At 41.8% G+C, this 17,346-nt stretch overlaps 1 protein-coding gene across 1 annotated transcript in view; it reads left to right on the top strand.

Moving 5' to 3' along the window:
• DENND1C (DENN domain containing 1C) overlaps window positions 1-17,346 on the top strand; it is a 43,540-nt gene that overhangs the window by 15,983 nt on the left and 10,211 nt on the right. The window contains exons 6-17 of the mRNA XM_089509845.1: window positions 457-526; window positions 656-736; window positions 1,180-1,263; window positions 1,978-2,028; window positions 2,493-2,603; window positions 3,288-3,388; window positions 5,475-5,520; window positions 8,865-8,966; window positions 10,323-10,448; window positions 11,706-11,807; window positions 14,094-14,181; window positions 17,189-17,229. Coding sequence (XP_089365971.1) covers window positions 457-526; window positions 656-736; window positions 1,180-1,263; window positions 1,978-2,028; window positions 2,493-2,603; window positions 3,288-3,388; window positions 5,475-5,520; window positions 8,865-8,966; window positions 10,323-10,448; window positions 11,706-11,807; window positions 14,094-14,181; window positions 17,189-17,229 — 1,003 coding nt within the window. The remainder of the gene's footprint in view (window positions 1-456; window positions 527-655; window positions 737-1,179; window positions 1,264-1,977; window positions 2,029-2,492; window positions 2,604-3,287; window positions 3,389-5,474; window positions 5,521-8,864; window positions 8,967-10,322; window positions 10,449-11,705; window positions 11,808-14,093; window positions 14,182-17,188; window positions 17,230-17,346) is intronic.

The raw sequence follows: 17,346 nt of genomic DNA on the forward strand, positions 1-17,346 counted from the left end.
TTTAATTATATTTTTAACTTGTTATATTAATGTGGTGTTTCTATTTCTGTTTTAAAAATTTTACCAGTTTTAATTATCTTTTGTGGGTCACCTTGGGTCCAATATAGGAGAAAGGCAGCATATTTAATGAACTAATTAATTAATTAAATGAGGGCTTCTTCAGAGGCCGTAGGAACATATGCAACAGGGCTAAGACACCTGTGACCCTCCAGATTTTCTGGACAACAGTTCCTATACGTCAAGGTGGACCTGGAGGCCAAAAATATTTGGAGGGCCATAGGTGTTCATCAGAAGCAAAACCTTGATCCATTTCAGCTTAGTATCAGTTCCCCTGAACTGGCAATGGGCTGCTAAGAGTCTTTCTCAGGTCTGAAAATGGCAGAGAGTGAGAGCACAATCTTCCTCACCCACACATGTGCTTATGATAAATGGGTTCTCCGTTGCTTCTTTTTGCAGCTATTTGCCCTGGTTTGAAATTTTCTACAAGATCCTGAACTACATTGCGGATAATTTAGTCAAGAAGCAGGTGAGGAAGGGAATTCTGCAAGTCTGCATCAGAACCTGATAGGAGTCCTCTGTTACTATCTTGCCCTGTATCCATGTTATTTTTTTCCATCCAGAGACTGATTTTTTCCCCTTTTACCTCCACCACCAGTTGATGGAACTGAATGAATTCTTGTCAGCACTGCATGTCCACCCTGTGCCTGACCTCAGCAGTCCTATCAGGCTTGAATTTGTAAGTACTGTATGTTTTCAAACAAGTGTATGGAGAGGCTGCAGTTCAACAGGTGGTAATCTTCCCTGCACAAAAAAGATCTGGTGATGGGAACAGTTTCATTCCCTAAGAAATTAGAAGTTATTACATACTCAAGGAAGAAAACAGAGATGGGACACCAGGGGGATGCTGAAAGTAGCTAAAAGTAATGAGTGATTTTTATTTTGATTATAGAATTACTTTAAGAGATACTTGGAATAACAGCTTATGCTACAGCAACATTTGGTCAGTTGTTTCCACTGCAGCAAACTAGCACAACTACTCCTTTTCACACAGAAAAGGCAAAATTGTAACTGAAAAATACTTTTTAATATTTTGTGTCTGTTGCCACCTGGGTTTTTGGCTTGGAAAATCCATCAGATCTTTCTGAGTTCCTTTGTAACCACTTCTGATTGTCTTTCAAGGACTCACAGCTGACCAAATTGAAAATTTCCACTGAGAAGAATCGGAACTTAGAAGGCAGGAACCAGGATCCTGGGACAGCCCTGGTGAGTCAGATGCCCATCATATGTAGGCTAAAACTAGTGGCTGTTAGCCATATAGAATTTCCTCCATTTTCCTATATGATGTCTGCTCGGCATCTTATGTACCAGTAGAATAGAAAAAGTTGATCAGAATAGGTTGTACTACTTCAGACTGTGGGTGTGATAAATCCACTGGTGCCTCTTGGCATCCCTGTCAATGGAGCACTGAATCTAGTTCCAGCCTGCACTTTAAAGGAGCTATCCAAGAATGATCTTGGATGGTACCCCTTTCATAGGTTCAGCATCCTTTAAAGTTCAGACTAAAACACAGGGCACAGTTAAACATCTCATCCTCTGCCTTCCATCTGTGGAGGAGCTGTAGAAGTGTTGAGGGTTCATGTTCTGAAAGGTCCCAAATTTGATCTCCAGGTCAGGCTGGGGTATCCTCTGTCTGAAATCCCAGGGAGCTTCTTCCAATCAGTGTCTGACTTGCTATAAGGCAGCTTTCTATGTTTCTAAATCATCACCAACATCTCCTAAACAGTTCATTTGCTCAAAAAAATACTTTGATAGTTCAGTAGGAAATTACCTGGTATAATGTATTATTTGGCCCCCAACTAACCTTGCTAGTTAGTTCTGGCTTGAGGCCAATATTGCTGCTTGTATTCACTTTGCTTCACTCATGCACCCACCCTTCCAGCATGGCCTGATCATCCCTTCCTTTCTTCTCTATTCCAGGCTTATTTCATTGCCCCTGACCACGGTAAACTGCCAACCATCCCTGAAAATGTAAGTCATACAGTGTTGATTTTATCATAGTGCTTTGAAGTAGGAGGTTAAGATTAATATGGATCATGTTTCTTCCCTCAAGGAAGAGGTATCAGTTCTCATGGCTGTAAATATTATGCTTTTAAAGTTGCAAGTATGAGGTTCTGGGTGTGATTATTTTGTTGTGTAAAACATTCTCTATATGCTCAGAGACCTGAATGGAAATAGATCCAGAGTCTCAGCACAATTGGCACAAATTTGGGCATGTTATGTTGCTAAGGGGACAGCAGAAGCCATTCATGCTATGCTATTGCACATCACACATGACTAGGTATGCTTTTGTTTTAGATTAATTTGTTTAATATGTTTTTAGATGGTTGAGATTGCCCTTACTGTTTGAAATTGATTTATTTATATACCACTCAGAATCCTGATATAGGCCAGGATATAGGTATTTAAATCAATAAATGTTCCCCCATCCCCAGCGGAATCTGACAGAGTTTGTTGTGGCTGTGGATGTGAACAACATGCTGCATCTATATGCAAGCCTGCTTCATGAACGAAGGATCCTGCTGACCACCAGCAAGCTGAGCACGGTGAGAGCAAGGGGATGGAGAAGAGGAAAGGTCAGGTACTGGAAGAGCTGCTTCTGAGGCTCAAGCCCAGAAATGAAAAGGGCAGAGACTGGGAGCTTAGTGTTGGGCAGCTGCCCGTAGGATGCCAGTGCAGACATCTGCCACAGTGTGGGAATGGAAGGCTCAGGATCTTCCTGGAAAATTCGTGGTGATAGGTAACTTTTAAAATGTGTGTTAAGGGGGAGGATTAACTCAGTTCTGGTATCGAATGTGCTGGATGACATCTGGACTGCTTGCACCAGAACTGGGGTTTGGAATGTATGTCATCTGAACAGGATGATCCCAAAAGAGGGGGAGAAGATGGGCTTTTGGCCTGTGCAGACAGCCTAAGACACCTAAAGCACCTGAATCATTCCAGTCTGTTCCTTCATTCATCGTTGAAGAGCATTCTAGGAACCAGCATGGCATAGTGATTTGAGTGTTGGACTATGACTCTGGAGACCAGGGTTCGATTCCCAGCTCAACTATGAAACCCACTGTGATCTTGGGCAAATAACACTCTCTTAGTCTCAAGCGAAGGCAATAACAAACCTCCTCTGAATAAATCTTGCGAAGAAAACCCCATTACAGAGTTGCCATAAGTCGGAAACTACTTGAAGGCACACAACACACACTAACAAAAGGCCTGTTTCTGTCTTACTACAGCTCACTGCCTGTGTGCAGGCATCTTCTTCCATGCTGTATCCCATGCACTGGCAGCACATCTACATCCCTGCGCTGCCCTCACATCTCCTGGACTACTGCTGGTGAGTGATGGCCCTTACATCTTTGCAGCTTCTGTGCCAAGGAGGAGAAAATGTTGGAAGCAGTGGAGGCATCCCAAGTTGCTTGGAGTCAATCAAGATGTGATGGTATCAAAAGCTCTGACAAAAGGTGGTGTCATGGAAGCTTAGCTAGGGTGAAGGTATTCCCCAGTGAGGACTCATTTAAGGGCTAAATTATAGGCCAGTACCAGTTTTCCATTTAGCATGGAGGTGTTGAAAAAATCAAATAGGCAGCCTGTAAAATGGACTGCAAAAGAGTTGTCTTAACTCAGTGGTAGGACACATGTTTTGCATGCAGAAAACCTCCAAATCAATCATCAGCCTCATCAGAAAAGACTAAGGAGAAAACCTTATCTGAAACCCTAGAAAGCCCCTGTTAGTCAGTGCTGACATAAGACTGGAGGGTCCTCAGTGGGTCTAAATCAATGTAGGGCAACTTAGTATGTGTGATGCCAGAGCAGTTTCCCAAAGCAGCCTCAGTGGTGAGGGAAAGGTTGCTTACTTACTTTATTTTCTGGTAACCCTTCTTAATTTTAATTCTTCTTGCCTTGAATTGCTCAGAACCATTCTCTAGCATTGGAACAAATCCTAACCATCACCACCATCAGAGAAACATTTGGTGAGGATGTGGGAGAAACCCTTCTCAGTGGATGCTCCCAGTCGGAGGAACTCCTTTCCTCATGAGGCTAAGCCCCCTCTCTTCAGTAGCCAAAGACTTTTTTGTTTACATAGCCCCCTGACTGTTCTGCTGTCTAAGTTCTTTTAAGTGGGATGTGCTGTATTTTACAATTGTTTTTATGTTTTAACTGCTGCTTGACATGATTGTTTATTTAACGTTTTAAAATATTATCCATTGTGTTTTAATTTGTTTTGTGAAGTTGCCTTAGGTCCCATATTGGGAGGAAGTTGGGCTATATGATAGATAGATAGATAGATAGATAGATAGATAGATAGATAGATAGATAGATAGATAGATGGTCAATCTGGCCCTGAGCCAGTTGAGTCTCTCCTGGGCCAGCTGGAGCTATGCTGAATCCATATGCTTACCAGCCCAGGGGTGTTTGGAATATCTATCTATCCATCTATTTGGCTCATCTGTTGCCGGCTCATAGCCAGAGGAGCAGTTCTACTAGCAGATTGCTCTATCAGCAAATCTTTGAGTTTAGCTAGCAAAAGCAGATTTCTGCCAGGAGAAGAGGCTTCTGCCTAATCCAAGCTCCCACAGTCAGTGCACATCTTAAAGGGATGATTGCACTGCAAAAGAAGAAATATTAAGAATGGAGAGAAAAAAGAGAGAAAAGTGAAGTCCACCTATTTCTTTTTGCCTCTGTGTCCACTCCCGGCTGTTTCTGCTTCCTCCTTCACTACTACTGCCTACACATAGTTTAACACACAGGAGGTAAAGTGCCCAAATCCCATGGATAAACGGTATTTAAATCTCATGCAGGAATGGGATCATTTTCAGACACGTCGGGGCACTCTGGAATTAACCCATGCAAAAAGCGTTAAAATCAGACCACTTTTTAATTTTGCTCTTTTTTTTTCACATATTAGGAGCAAAGTGGGACTAGGAGGGCTGAACTGAATGCCTCTAACACAGAGTTTGTCAATCAGGGTTCCATGAGAGGTTGTTAGGGGTTTCACAAGGGATTGTGATTGGGAAAAAATAACATACATTTGTTTTGTATAATGATTTTATGCAAGGGTTCCCTGAGACCTGAAAACTATGTCAAGGGTTCTTCCAGGGTGAAAAGGTTGAGAAAAGCTGCTCTAACCCCATACGCTTGCAAAAAAGGGGGGTGGATGGGAAGTGACTCCAGGAATCTAAATATCTAGCACAGATTCTGTCTTGGAACCTATGCAGTGTCAAATCTGGTTAGTACTCAGATGGAAGACTTCTAACCAATACGATGTCCAGTGTGCAATATTTTAGAGGAAGGAATTGGCAAAACTTCCTATGATAATTCCTTGCCTAAGAAAAGACTATGAAAGTCAAGGATCACTTTGAGTTGACAGGTGACATCAAGGTATAATGTACAACTCTGATTCACCTTTCTTTCCTCAACAGTGCCCCCATGCCCTACCTCATAGGAGTCCATACCAGCTTCATGGAGGTGAGTTTGCAAAGCCATCCTTCCCTAGAGCAAATAAGGCCATAACTGAACCATGCCTCTAACCCTTAGAGTCTAAGGCAGGCATGGAGCTAGAATTTAAGGCAGACATGGAGCAACTACAGAGAGCATGGAGGCCAGTTTTTACCCCCTGTCCATCCCCACTGCACCATCTTGAAAATCAGCTGACAGTTACCTGGTGAGAAGCCAAAAATGAACTTCACTATCCTTTCCTGTTTATGTTTTCAGCAACTTTAAAGCATGATATGTATGTATTTCAACATCCACCACTCTTAAAGACCTCCAGGACAGGCTTCTCACTACATATGAGTAATTTGCACCAAAAATGTGGTAAAAGACCACAGAGGACCTACATAAATTCACTCTAGACAATGGGGAAATAGAAATAATTAAAATATTTCTTGTACCTTGGATCAAACATTGATCAGAATGGAGACTGTAATCAAGAAATAAGAAGATGACTAGGGATGGGAAGGGCAGTGATGAATGAACTAGAGAAGATCTTAAAGAATAAAGATATACAATTGAGCAGTAAAGTTAGAATCATCCAAGCCATCTCTATGGAGTTTATCAGACAAGAGAAATTGCACTTCCAATCTGAATGCAATCATGGGATTTCATGTTATTGTGTGATAGACTGCCACATGCAAATTCGGGCAATGGCATGCTATTTTCGGGCAATGAGAAGCCAGCTTGAACGCAATTCACATTCACGTAAATTCGCTGAACTAGCGAATTCACATGAATGCATTCTGGCCCCACTTTCTTTTCATTCAAAATTAAGAGAAATTCCTCACATGTGATAAAGTCCTATGTGTGGAGGTGGGAGCTGGACAGTGAAGAAAGTGGATAAAAAGAAAATCAACTTACTTGAGATGTGGTGCTGGAGAATAGTGCTGAGGATTATGTGAACAGCCAAAAAGACAAACAAATGGATCCTTGAACAGATCAAGCCTGAAATCTCTGTGGAAGGCAGGATGATCAAATTGATGCTGTCATACTTTGGCCACATCATGAGAATGCACAAATCATTAGAAAAGTCAATAATGCTGGGAAAGGTTAAGTGTCTTTCTACCATTCTTAACCTTTCCCAGGAAGTCCCTGTAACAGATGGCTAGACTCAATTAGGGAGGTCAAAGGCATGAATCTACAAGACTTAAGCAGAGCAGTGAAAGACAGGATGTCTTGGAGATTTCTCATACACAGGGTCTCCATGAGTCAAGCTCAACTCAAAGGCAGTTAGAAACAAGCAACAAGGACTGGAAAAAAGCCCAAGGGGGGCTATGGTTACTAGCACTGGGAGAAGAGAATAATTTTCATCCTTGCACACCCTGGCCACCATGCTGGTGTGTAGCCATCAACCCAGATGTCATGTCACGTAACTTCCAGTTCCTGTCTGAGTTGTTTTTGCAGCATCTAGGCTGCTTGGGGGATGAAGGGAAGAAACAAACTACCATGTCTTTGGATGCAAAAAGATCTTGTAGCACCTGTCGGTCTGTCTGAGTAAAAGAGCTCAGCTTCATCTCTGTGTTTTTAGGTGGTTTAAATTGTTATGTTATGTTATGTTATGGCTGATTTTCTGGCAAAAAAAAATCACTCCTAAAAACAATTGAAAAAAGAATTGGGGTTCTAGGGTCTTTGAGGGTGTCCTGAGAAGCTTTGGGGCCCCATGCAGTCCACAAGCTACCTTTTCCCCACCTTTTCCATAGACTAAAGGTTATGTGTCATAAAGCATTAGTATAGTGATCATAAGAAACGGGAATGAAAATGTATCATAAAGAAGGGGTATGGAGGGAGGCTAGACCTTGGGATAACAGCCCGTGAATACCAAAATTTGTGGATGTTCAAGTCCCATTAAAAGCAAGGATGACTCATATATACAATGGTAAAATCAAGGATTTATATATATTGTTTAATATTTTCAAACCATGGATTATTGAATCCATGGTTATAGAATCTGTGGATATGGAGGACCGATTGCACAATTGCATGGTGTTAATTATGAGTTAGTTCTTTACTGAAGTCTTTTACAACATCGTTTTAATAAAGTTTGCAGCAGCAAACACTACAATTATTTGGGCAATGGGGAGGTTTGGTTGTCATTGGCGCCTGAGCTAACTACTTATTTGGTAGCTATAGCAGGAAATTAAACTGGCACATTCTCCCTCCCACTAGTAAACAAAGGGCTCAACTGTCTAGGAAACTTTCATGCATAAATCTAATTGAAGTACACAGAGAATTTATGCAGGAATTGCATGGAGCCAGGGGAGACATCTTGTGTTCCTTTAAGACACTCCTTCGCTGGTAGATACAGCTCCCATTGTTCAGGCTTTGAGTTACTGTGGCAAGATTTTAGCCTTTTTCTTGGGGTCTCCAAGAAAAGAACTTGTATCTCAGGGGAAGGGAGAAGTCTCACTGGGGGCTAGGCTATTTTCTGCTTGGTTTAATGAGATGGCTTGACATTTACTGTGCTTGTATATCCATTAGGCTCCATCCCTGGGTCATCAAGTTCTGTCTTTCTGACTTGCCAGGTGCCATGAAGCATCACTCCCCAATGTACCAGGTTCCTTCTTGACCTTCTAAGCACACGTTCCTTTCCCCTGACTCTGAACCTGAGAAGAACTGGCAATCCTAGCTGGAACAGGCCTTGCTTGTATAGTACTCAGAGTTGTATTAGCAGAGCTGAATTTGGAACAGAACCATCTCTGAAGAAGTTCTGCTGGGTTATTTCCACCCACCCACTCCCATTCCTTTGCAACAAGTAGCCTGCATGATCAATGGAAGCCTGTTAGTCAACAAACTCCCTTTGCTTTGGTCTGCTTGCCCACTGTTTGCAGTCCAGGCAGGCAAGCCCAAGACATTTTATAGCCACTTAGTCAGTACACTTCCCAGACCCAGAGCTGGACCTCAGCATTGCCATTGCTAGTGCAAAGCATTGCCAAGGTGGAGCAGGGAAGATATCTTTCAGATTGCAAGCTGATTCTTTGATATCCCTAGAAAATTCCTGATACCTCCTAGCAGCTATTTGGGTAACCTTGGTCCTACTTGTGGCTCACTGTAGTAAGGGTTGGATGATGTGGGTGGGATTGGCCTCAGGGAGAGGGTGCTCATGTCTTCACAACAGATATGTTTGAGAACATGGCCTTCTGGTACCATTCACCCATCTAGTTTCAGATATGAATGGGAATTGCTCAAATTAGGATGGTTGAGGATGAAATCAGATGTAGCATAGTCAGATTATCATGAGTGGCAGAGGCCTTGAAAGATGGCAGTGTGGACATAAACAAGCATTTTCTGTTTCTTATTTCTTTCTTGGATATCTTTAGACAGTTAGGAGCAAGGCGCTGGAAGATGTTGTCATCCTCAACATTGACACCAACACAATGGAATCGCCATTCCCGGACCTGGAAAGTCTCCCAAGTGATATAGTTAGTATTGCTTTTGTAACCTTTTTTAAATTAAAAAAAAAAACATTGCAAGTATATTGATATCCTTCTGTTGTCCTCCTAATAGCAAAGATATGGCAAAATTGGGAAATGAATTGTCCTACTTAAATTGCTGGAATATTCTTCCGGTCTTTAAAAACCATGACCAGCTTGGGAGTATGTTTTGATCCAAAGAGTAAAATTTTTAATAAAGTGTAGTTCAGTTCTGTTTCATTAATAATCTTTTGTACATATCCTGTTGAGAAAGTAATTTCTAAACATGGTTCAGTAACCAGTTCAGCTACCCTAAACAGGTTTGAAGCTGGTTTACTTATATTTCATAAGATTAATGTCATTTTGATTGCAGTGCAACTCCCATACAATAAATAGAACGATAATTTGAGAGAACTCGACATTTTTAACATGCTATTTACATGCACTAATAATGTATCACATCCTTCAGAAACATCTTAGTCATATTTGAATACCGAAAGCACCAAAGGAGTCTTCAAATGTTCTTGTTTTAATGCACAGCAAGCAGACAGTGGAATTCAAGTTGATTTTAAGAGATATATATGATTTTAAGTGATGTTCTGTCTCATATGGCAGTATGGAACAATGGAGGTTATCACACCGGAGGAATTTCTCTTAATTTCGAATGAAAAGAAAGTGGGGCCAGAACAAGCCAAAATAACTGTTTTCTCCTCTCCAGTCCAACAACATCTGGAGTGCCATAAATTACCCAGTCCTGATTTATAGCATCTATAATCCCACTCCACTCCTACTCTTCAGCTGAGGAGACTTTCAAAGCAATTTAGGTATCAATTAAAAAGACAAGACAGTTCCTGCTCACAGGTATACAGGCTTTAAAAAGACACAGCACAAAAAGAAAGTAGATAGGGAGGTGAAAGCAAAACTAACTCAGATACAAGTTCTTAATGTTACTTTTCAATTTGCACAGACCACCGAAAATTATAGAGTTTGACAATGACACGGGTGATATCCTGCTGTCGCTTGCTTGTTTGGGCTTCTGTGGAAAAATATGTTTTGAACCTAATCTTTGTGATATTGGGCCTGAACAGACAGGCCAAAATAAAGCTGCTTTGGGTCACTTTGCTGTTTAAATGACACACACATCTTAAGAGGCCAGACGCTGTGCCAAAGCTGCGCTCCAGTCCTTAGAAATGGAGCGTGGCTTTGGCATGACTTCTGGCCTCTTAGGAAGCATGCACCATTTAAACAGCATACCTCCAAAGTTACCCAAAGCAGCTTTATTTGTCCTGTCTGTTCAGGCCCACAGACTGTGGAGAGGCCTATGGACCAAGGATGAGCTTGTATTCTACTCCTCTCTCTGCTCAGATCTCTCTTTTGAAGTTCCAGTTGAAGAAACAATCAGCAACCACTGGGGACGGTGTGGCCCGAGCCTTCCTCAGGGCACAAGCACTCTTGTTCGGCAGCTACCGCGAGGCACTTGTTTTTAATCCAGTAAGTAGCCTGGCTGTTGAGTCTGCTTACCATATGCCAAACTCCCTTTTCTTTCATGGGAACATTTTAGATAGGAAATTAGGCAGTGGCATATTGGAACCAAGGCTTGCAAGGTCCAACACTTGAACCTGTCTAATACCAGGGAAGATAGACTGCAGAAATAATGTAGTTTGATACTGCTTTAACTGACATGGCTCAATACTATGGAATTCTGAGATTTGTAGATTCATGAGATATTTAGCCTTCTCTGTCAGAGAGTACTGGTGCTACAATAAACTACAAATCCCAGGATTCCATAGCAATGAGTCCTGGCAGTTAAAGTGTCAAACTGCATGATTTCTGCCATGGATGGTGTCATCTTCTTCCCCTCTTAGGCTTTCCTGATCCTGTTAGTTTAATGTGCTACTCCTCACAGTTGCATGGCAAGTGGGATGGTTTTTATTGTTGGGAGCTATCCCTTTTGCAGTGCAAAGTATTTTGATCAATGCAGCTGCCTGCATTTTTGGACTCTTATCAGACAGGGAAGGCTGGGTGACTGAGCACTTGCACTTCCAAATTTACCACCACACCACTGAATTTAAAAAGCACATAGGATAAGTAAGAGAAAAATATATTGGCTTGTTTGTCTCTTTGAAGATTACTGTGTAGGAATTTTGTAATGAAGTTTTCAGGATATAAACATAAGCATGAAAACCTGCTTTGTACTATAACTGGAAAAATGTTCAATTTGTTCTAGTGGCTTACCAAATTATAAATCCCAGGATTCAGTAGTATGGAGACATGGTGGTTAAAGTGGAATATAGCACTGTGTCTGTGTGTGTGTTGTGTGCCTTCAAATCATTTCTGCCATATAGCAACTCTAAGGCAACCGTATTATGAGGTTTTCCTGGCAAAATTTGTTCAGAGGAGATTTGCTATTGCCTTCCCCTGGTGTATGAGAGAGTGTGACTTGCCAAAGGTCACCCAGTGGGTTGCATGGCTGTGCTGGGAATCGAACCCTGGTCTCCAGAGTCATAGTCCAACACTGAAACCACCATGTCACACTGGGGACTATGGGGTGAGACACCATGAAGTACTGCACCAGGTACCGCACCCTAAGTATCTTTCCCAGCATTTATTTTTCTCACAACATTCTCTTCTGAGCCTCTGTTGTCCTACACCACCACACAAATCAGATGTATTGCATCTGTGAATCTATGCCCCTCCATCCCACTTGCTACCACTTCTGAGTCAATCTCATTTCCTCTTTCACTGCAGGGAGAGCCCATCTCCTTTTCTCAAGACAGCTTCCTGCAGCAAGGATCCAGCACCATGCAGGCTTTCTTCCAGCGGGCCGTCCACCTCCAGCTCTTCAAAGAGGTAAGACACAGAGCAATGGATGCAAACTACAGTAAAAGAGATTTCACCTAAACATTAGGAAGAATTTCCTTACAGTTAGAGTTATGCAACAGTGGAAGACGCTCCCTCAAAGTGTGATGGAGTCTCCTTCTCTGGAGGTTTTTAAGCAGAGGCTGGGTGTCCATCTGTCAGGGGTGCTTTGATAGTATATTCCTGCATAGCAGGGGGTTGGACTGGATAGTTCTTCAGGTTTCTTCAACTCTATGATTCTATGATTCTATGGAGTTTATCACACGGGAGGCTAAGTGCCTAAATCCCATGCAAAAACAAGATTTAAATCCAGGGAAAAACCCACAAAAGCGGGATCATTTTCATACTCATAAGGGGCAGTTAGCATTAACTTGAAAATAAAATGTACAGAAAGTGGACAAAATCAGCCATTTTTTACTTTTGGGAAAATCCCGAAAGTAAAAAGCAACTTTCTACACACATTAATACACAACGTCGTGTGAAAATGATCCCGCTTTTGTGGGATTTCCCTGTTTTAAATCCCATTTCTGCACAGGAAAATCCCCATGTGATAAACTCCTTAGAAAAGGAAACAGGGAGGGGGAAGGAAAAAGAAAATGACACTCAAGCATACATTCTTAAATGTGTCAAAAAAAGGGAAGGGACACAAAAGGAGAAGTGTCATGTTCAGCTCCATGTTCCTTAGAGTAAAAACCTTTACATGTGAGCTTACATACATGCACATATACACATACACTGTGGGTGAGTAAGCTGGTACATTTTGAATTGTAGGTTCCCATCATGACAGCCCACATAGCCATGCCTTGAGGGAAAATCTGAAGATGTAGGGAGTATGTCAAACCAGTTCTAGCTGCTTCTATCTCCACCACTAGGTTTCTTTAAAAATAAATGGTGTTGCAGTCAGCCATCCAAAGCCATATCACCCCAGAAACAGTGTATTACAAAAGCAGTAGCATATTGTTTTGGATGCACACAGCACTATAGCCTTGCTGAGAAAATGTATTCCACCATCTTCTATTAGGAGGAAGCAGAGAAGCCTGCAGGGGTGGCAGATAATGTCAGTGCCTTAATTCTCTACCACTGCACACACACACATGCGCACATGCAGACACACATGCGCACACACGCACTGTAAATCATAAAATGCAAAGGTCACGTATCTGCTCATCTGATTTATTTTGACATCTTCGTACAATGGAGTCCCATATATCTCCTCTGCTCTCTGCATCCTCTTTACACACATTTCTCTGTGATATTTATATCCACTGAGTTCTCTAATACAACTAAACCCATTTCCTCTTCCTATACTTCCTGGCTTAATCTCTTCATCTTTTGGCCACACTTAAATGAAATTTAAATAGTGCCCTTGTTTTTCCTCCAATACTCACTTGCAGTTACCTTTACCCCATTGCCTTTCCTCTTTATTATCTCCTTCACCCAGTCTTACCCCTGCCCAGGACTACATTTGGATAACAAATTCTTTAGAGCAGAAACCTGTCCTTTTTGCTTATGTTACTTCCTATAGTGGCATGCAAATTTCTTGTGCTATATAAATAATACTGTAATGAACTCACATATTAAGGAAATGTTATGCTTTAATAATTTTTTTTGTCTTCTATTGGTTTGTCTCGTCATGGTTTGTCTATTCTTCCATTATCCTTTTTGTATAGTAATCTCAAGCTTTTTTGCACTTGGGGAGACTTCTTTTTTCAATTTTACTTTATTTTATTTTCTAAGAGGCCTGACCTAGAACCACTGATCTGTCCAAACATTAAGTATGCAAAGGGTTTTGGAGGACTTGTATGCATACAGCCAATTGCTCTGTTGGCTAGGATATAAATATTAGCAAAATATGAAAAATGAAACAGGATCTCATTGAGTCTCATTTTTAAAACCATCCACAACTTTAAGAGGAAACATCCCAGATCAGTGTGGAGATGACAAGGCATTGAGGATGCATGCACACATACATTCAACAAGGGTTATTTGGGTAGATTTGGGGGGGTCAAAGGAGAAAGGTTGTACTATTCTTACCCCCTATGGAATGTTAAAATCTCCTTACGATGCCCTCTAAGGATTGTTTCACAGTTTGGGAAGCCACTATGAAACCTCCACTAATTTTCCCAAAGAGTAGGAGATGCCTGTATGTTCATTCATGGGTTATTCATTCTAAATATGCATAATTCATCCATAGATGATGTCTCTCCTGCACTTTCTAATTGGTCCCTTTCTTTGTTGTCTCTCCCCAACCATCCATATGCTTTCAACATCTGTCAGTTTATTGAGGACCGCCTGGAGAAGCTAAATGCCGGAGAGGACTTCTGTGACCTCTTTGAGCAGGAGATCAATCAAAGCTTGTCCCCAGGTAATGCAGATGTCAGTTTGTTTTCATTTCTCTCTTTGCTAGCAGAGGTGGATACGCTGCTGAAGCTGCTGAACACCAAACTGCAGAACTTGGCACCTTCCCCTTTGTTGGCTCTTTAAAAAGGTACACAGTCCGCCCTCTATATCCATGGATTCTTTATCCACAAATTCAACCATCCTCAGTTTGAAAATATTTTTAAATTTATAAATTCCAAAAATCAAACCTTGACTTTGCTATTTCATACAAGGGACACCACTTTATTGTGCCATTGTACAGAATGAAACTGGAGCTTCCAAGGATCTTGGTATCCATGGGTGATCCTGGAACCAAACCCCAGCAGATACCAAGGGCCCACTGTATTTAAAAAGAAAATTACTCAGGAAGTTTTTGAGAGCCTTTAGATGCTTCCAATTTTAAATTATTCAGACTCTCCAGTGTGGTGTCCTGTCAGTCTTCCCATTTTACTTTGTTCACCATTATTCCCATTCAGAGGTGTTTCTTTCAAACTCCGCACTGTTGTGTCCAGAATCACTAGTGAAACAGTAGAAATGGGCAGTCTGCTACTGCTGACCAATCTCAGGTCAGCCTCTCCCTCCTCCTTCCCCACTTATTTTATTTGGTATGAATAGTTAATAGAGGACCACATATTCCCTCAAGGAGCCCGTCCTGCATTTAGTAAGAGTAAGGGAACTTCAGGTGCCTCAGATGACAACTGTTACAGACAGCTATGGCAGCTTGCCAGGCAATGATTCTGAGCTTCTAACCATTCCTTCTTTTAGAGGACAAATCTGAGTGTGAGCACCATACAGCCTGTCATAGACCCCTAAAGCTAGTACATGTAAGGTGCAGGAGTCCACACTGTCCTTTTACCAGTGGAAGGAAAACTATTTGCCATCCAATTTACTTCTAAACCCGAGGAGGGGTTCCATTTTGGGGGGTTTTTGCCTCTTGCTGCCAGATGTATAAATCCAGCTCTGCTAACACTTTTCACATGACACCTGTGAACAAAGTGAGGTGAGATAGTCATGCAAAGTGTTATACTGTATACAAGTTACATTACTCCCATATAAGATTTGGTGATAATGAGAGAGAAACCCAGCAAAATAGGGTAAGAACAAAGGAGAAAGTCATTAAAACAGACATGAAAACAGCAAACCTTGATTTTATCATTTTATATAAGGCATACCATTTTACTATGTCATTGTATTTAACGGGACTTGAGCATCCACATACTTTGGTATCCACAGGCTCAGCTGTGTGGCTAACCATACTTTCAGTGGTTTTCTCTAACTTCAGGTATGAGCAGAGACAGGCTTTTAGGAAGTAAAATAAATTTGGTGTTTTAGGGTCATACACAACTGAGGATTAAAACTTCTCACTATATCCAGACTACCTTAGTGAGAAGATCTAAGACTGGGAGTTCTTGTCCTGCATTGACCCCAGGATTCAGGTGGCCCTGTCTCTTTACTTGCCACCATAATGTTGCATGCACTTTACAAGGGGCCTCACACCTGACATCAAGAGCTCCCACAGCCAAGCCTTCTTTCCCATGAGCATCCACAGAGCAGAAGGTGATGGAGTCAGGAACAAAAAGGCCCTGCATCACCCCATGGGCAAGCATGGACCGGCCAGGGCCTGTTGAAGCTGATGCTCAGTGCTAGAGCATCCTTTCATTCTTCTCATTTAAACATACAAATAGCAATAGCTTACACATTGTAAACCACTTAGGGAGCGCTTAAGTACACTGATAAGAGGTATAGAAATGTACTTGCTATTGCTTTCATTCTTCTCATTTAAACATACAAATGCATTGGAATTGGGGAATTATGGGGGCTGGGTACATCCATGGTTATAGACATGCATTTTTGTTGTTTTTAGCTTTTATATATCCTTGCTAGGTACTTGATGCTATGGGTCCTAGAGCAGGTCAAGCTGGAATGCTATGACAAAATGGTGCTTATGTCCAAGAAAATTTGTTTGCTTTAAGTCCTGCCCCTGTAATCATGATTGTGCTACAAGTTAAGCGAATTTAAAATGGAAAGAAGATGCAGGGAAGGGATGGGGGAGAAAGAAAAATGTTGTGCACTATCGTTTTAGATTATTAATAGTAATAGATTTGAATATTTAAAGGGGAGATGCAGGGTCTAAAATTGTATAGTTGCACCACTGCTTTTCTCTGAAGGGTATATGTTCAAAGCTGCCACCATGTCCATTCCTTTGTAGGATACTGAATCCGCTACTATATGTGTTGTTGCTGTTGTGTATCTTCAAGTAGTTTCTGACTTAAGGTCGGAACGGATCCCCCACAAAAATAGAGGATCAGCTGTACACATTTTAAAAGATAATAGCATTTTAAAACAGTACAATATCCCCAGGACATTAAAATCATAGAATCATAAAGACCACAAGGGCCATCCAGTCCAATCCCCTGCCATGCAGGAAATCTCAATCAAAGCATACTTGACAGATGGCCATCCAGCCTCTGTTTAAAGACCTCCAAAGAGGGAAACTCCACCACACTCTGAGAGTGTGTGTTTGACATGTCCAGCCTGGAGGACAACTCGGAGGACTCAGAGGATGAGCAAGAGCCCCTGGAACCTGAACCTGTAATTGGGAAGCCTGAGGCTGTGGCTCCTCCAGAGGTTCAGCAGCCAAGTCTGCCTGGGGCTGAGGCTGTGGACATAGAGGAGGATCTGGGAAGTGTGCCTACCTTCAGGGAGCGTCGAGCCGAAAGAGACTTTATCAGAAACACGCTGCCTGCCAGGTGGAGCATGTATGCCTCTTCGCCAGTGATTATCTGACCTTCCCGGAGGAAAGACTTTGTCTCTTCTTTAAAAACTATGTTTTAAAAGCCTGTCTAAGCAAAACGGACTTAGCTTGCTAATAGCAAAACAAGGAGGGGGGCATTGTATATCTTGTATATACAATATCCAATTCTCAGCCCAACATCTTTGAGGGCAGAACTTAAGTCCTGATGGCTACTCATCTGTGCTCTCTTCTTTCCCAGGTAGCATGCATGCCTATCACTTGTGGCTGGAGAACCTAAAGGTAAGTGAATGTACCTCATTCTGGCAGGAGTCATTGTCTTCTGCCAGTTATTTGTTGTCCCCACAACTGCATTTTTTTTATTTATTAAAAGTACGTATAAATGGCTTTTCTGCCTAC

Source organism: Sceloporus occidentalis, unplaced genomic scaffold (genome assembly GCF_023333645.1).
Source record: "Sceloporus occidentalis isolate IW3139 unplaced genomic scaffold, rSceOcc1.0.p SCAF_1, whole genome shotgun sequence".
NCBI classification, from domain to species: domain Eukaryota; kingdom Metazoa; phylum Chordata; class Lepidosauria; order Squamata; family Phrynosomatidae; genus Sceloporus; species Sceloporus occidentalis.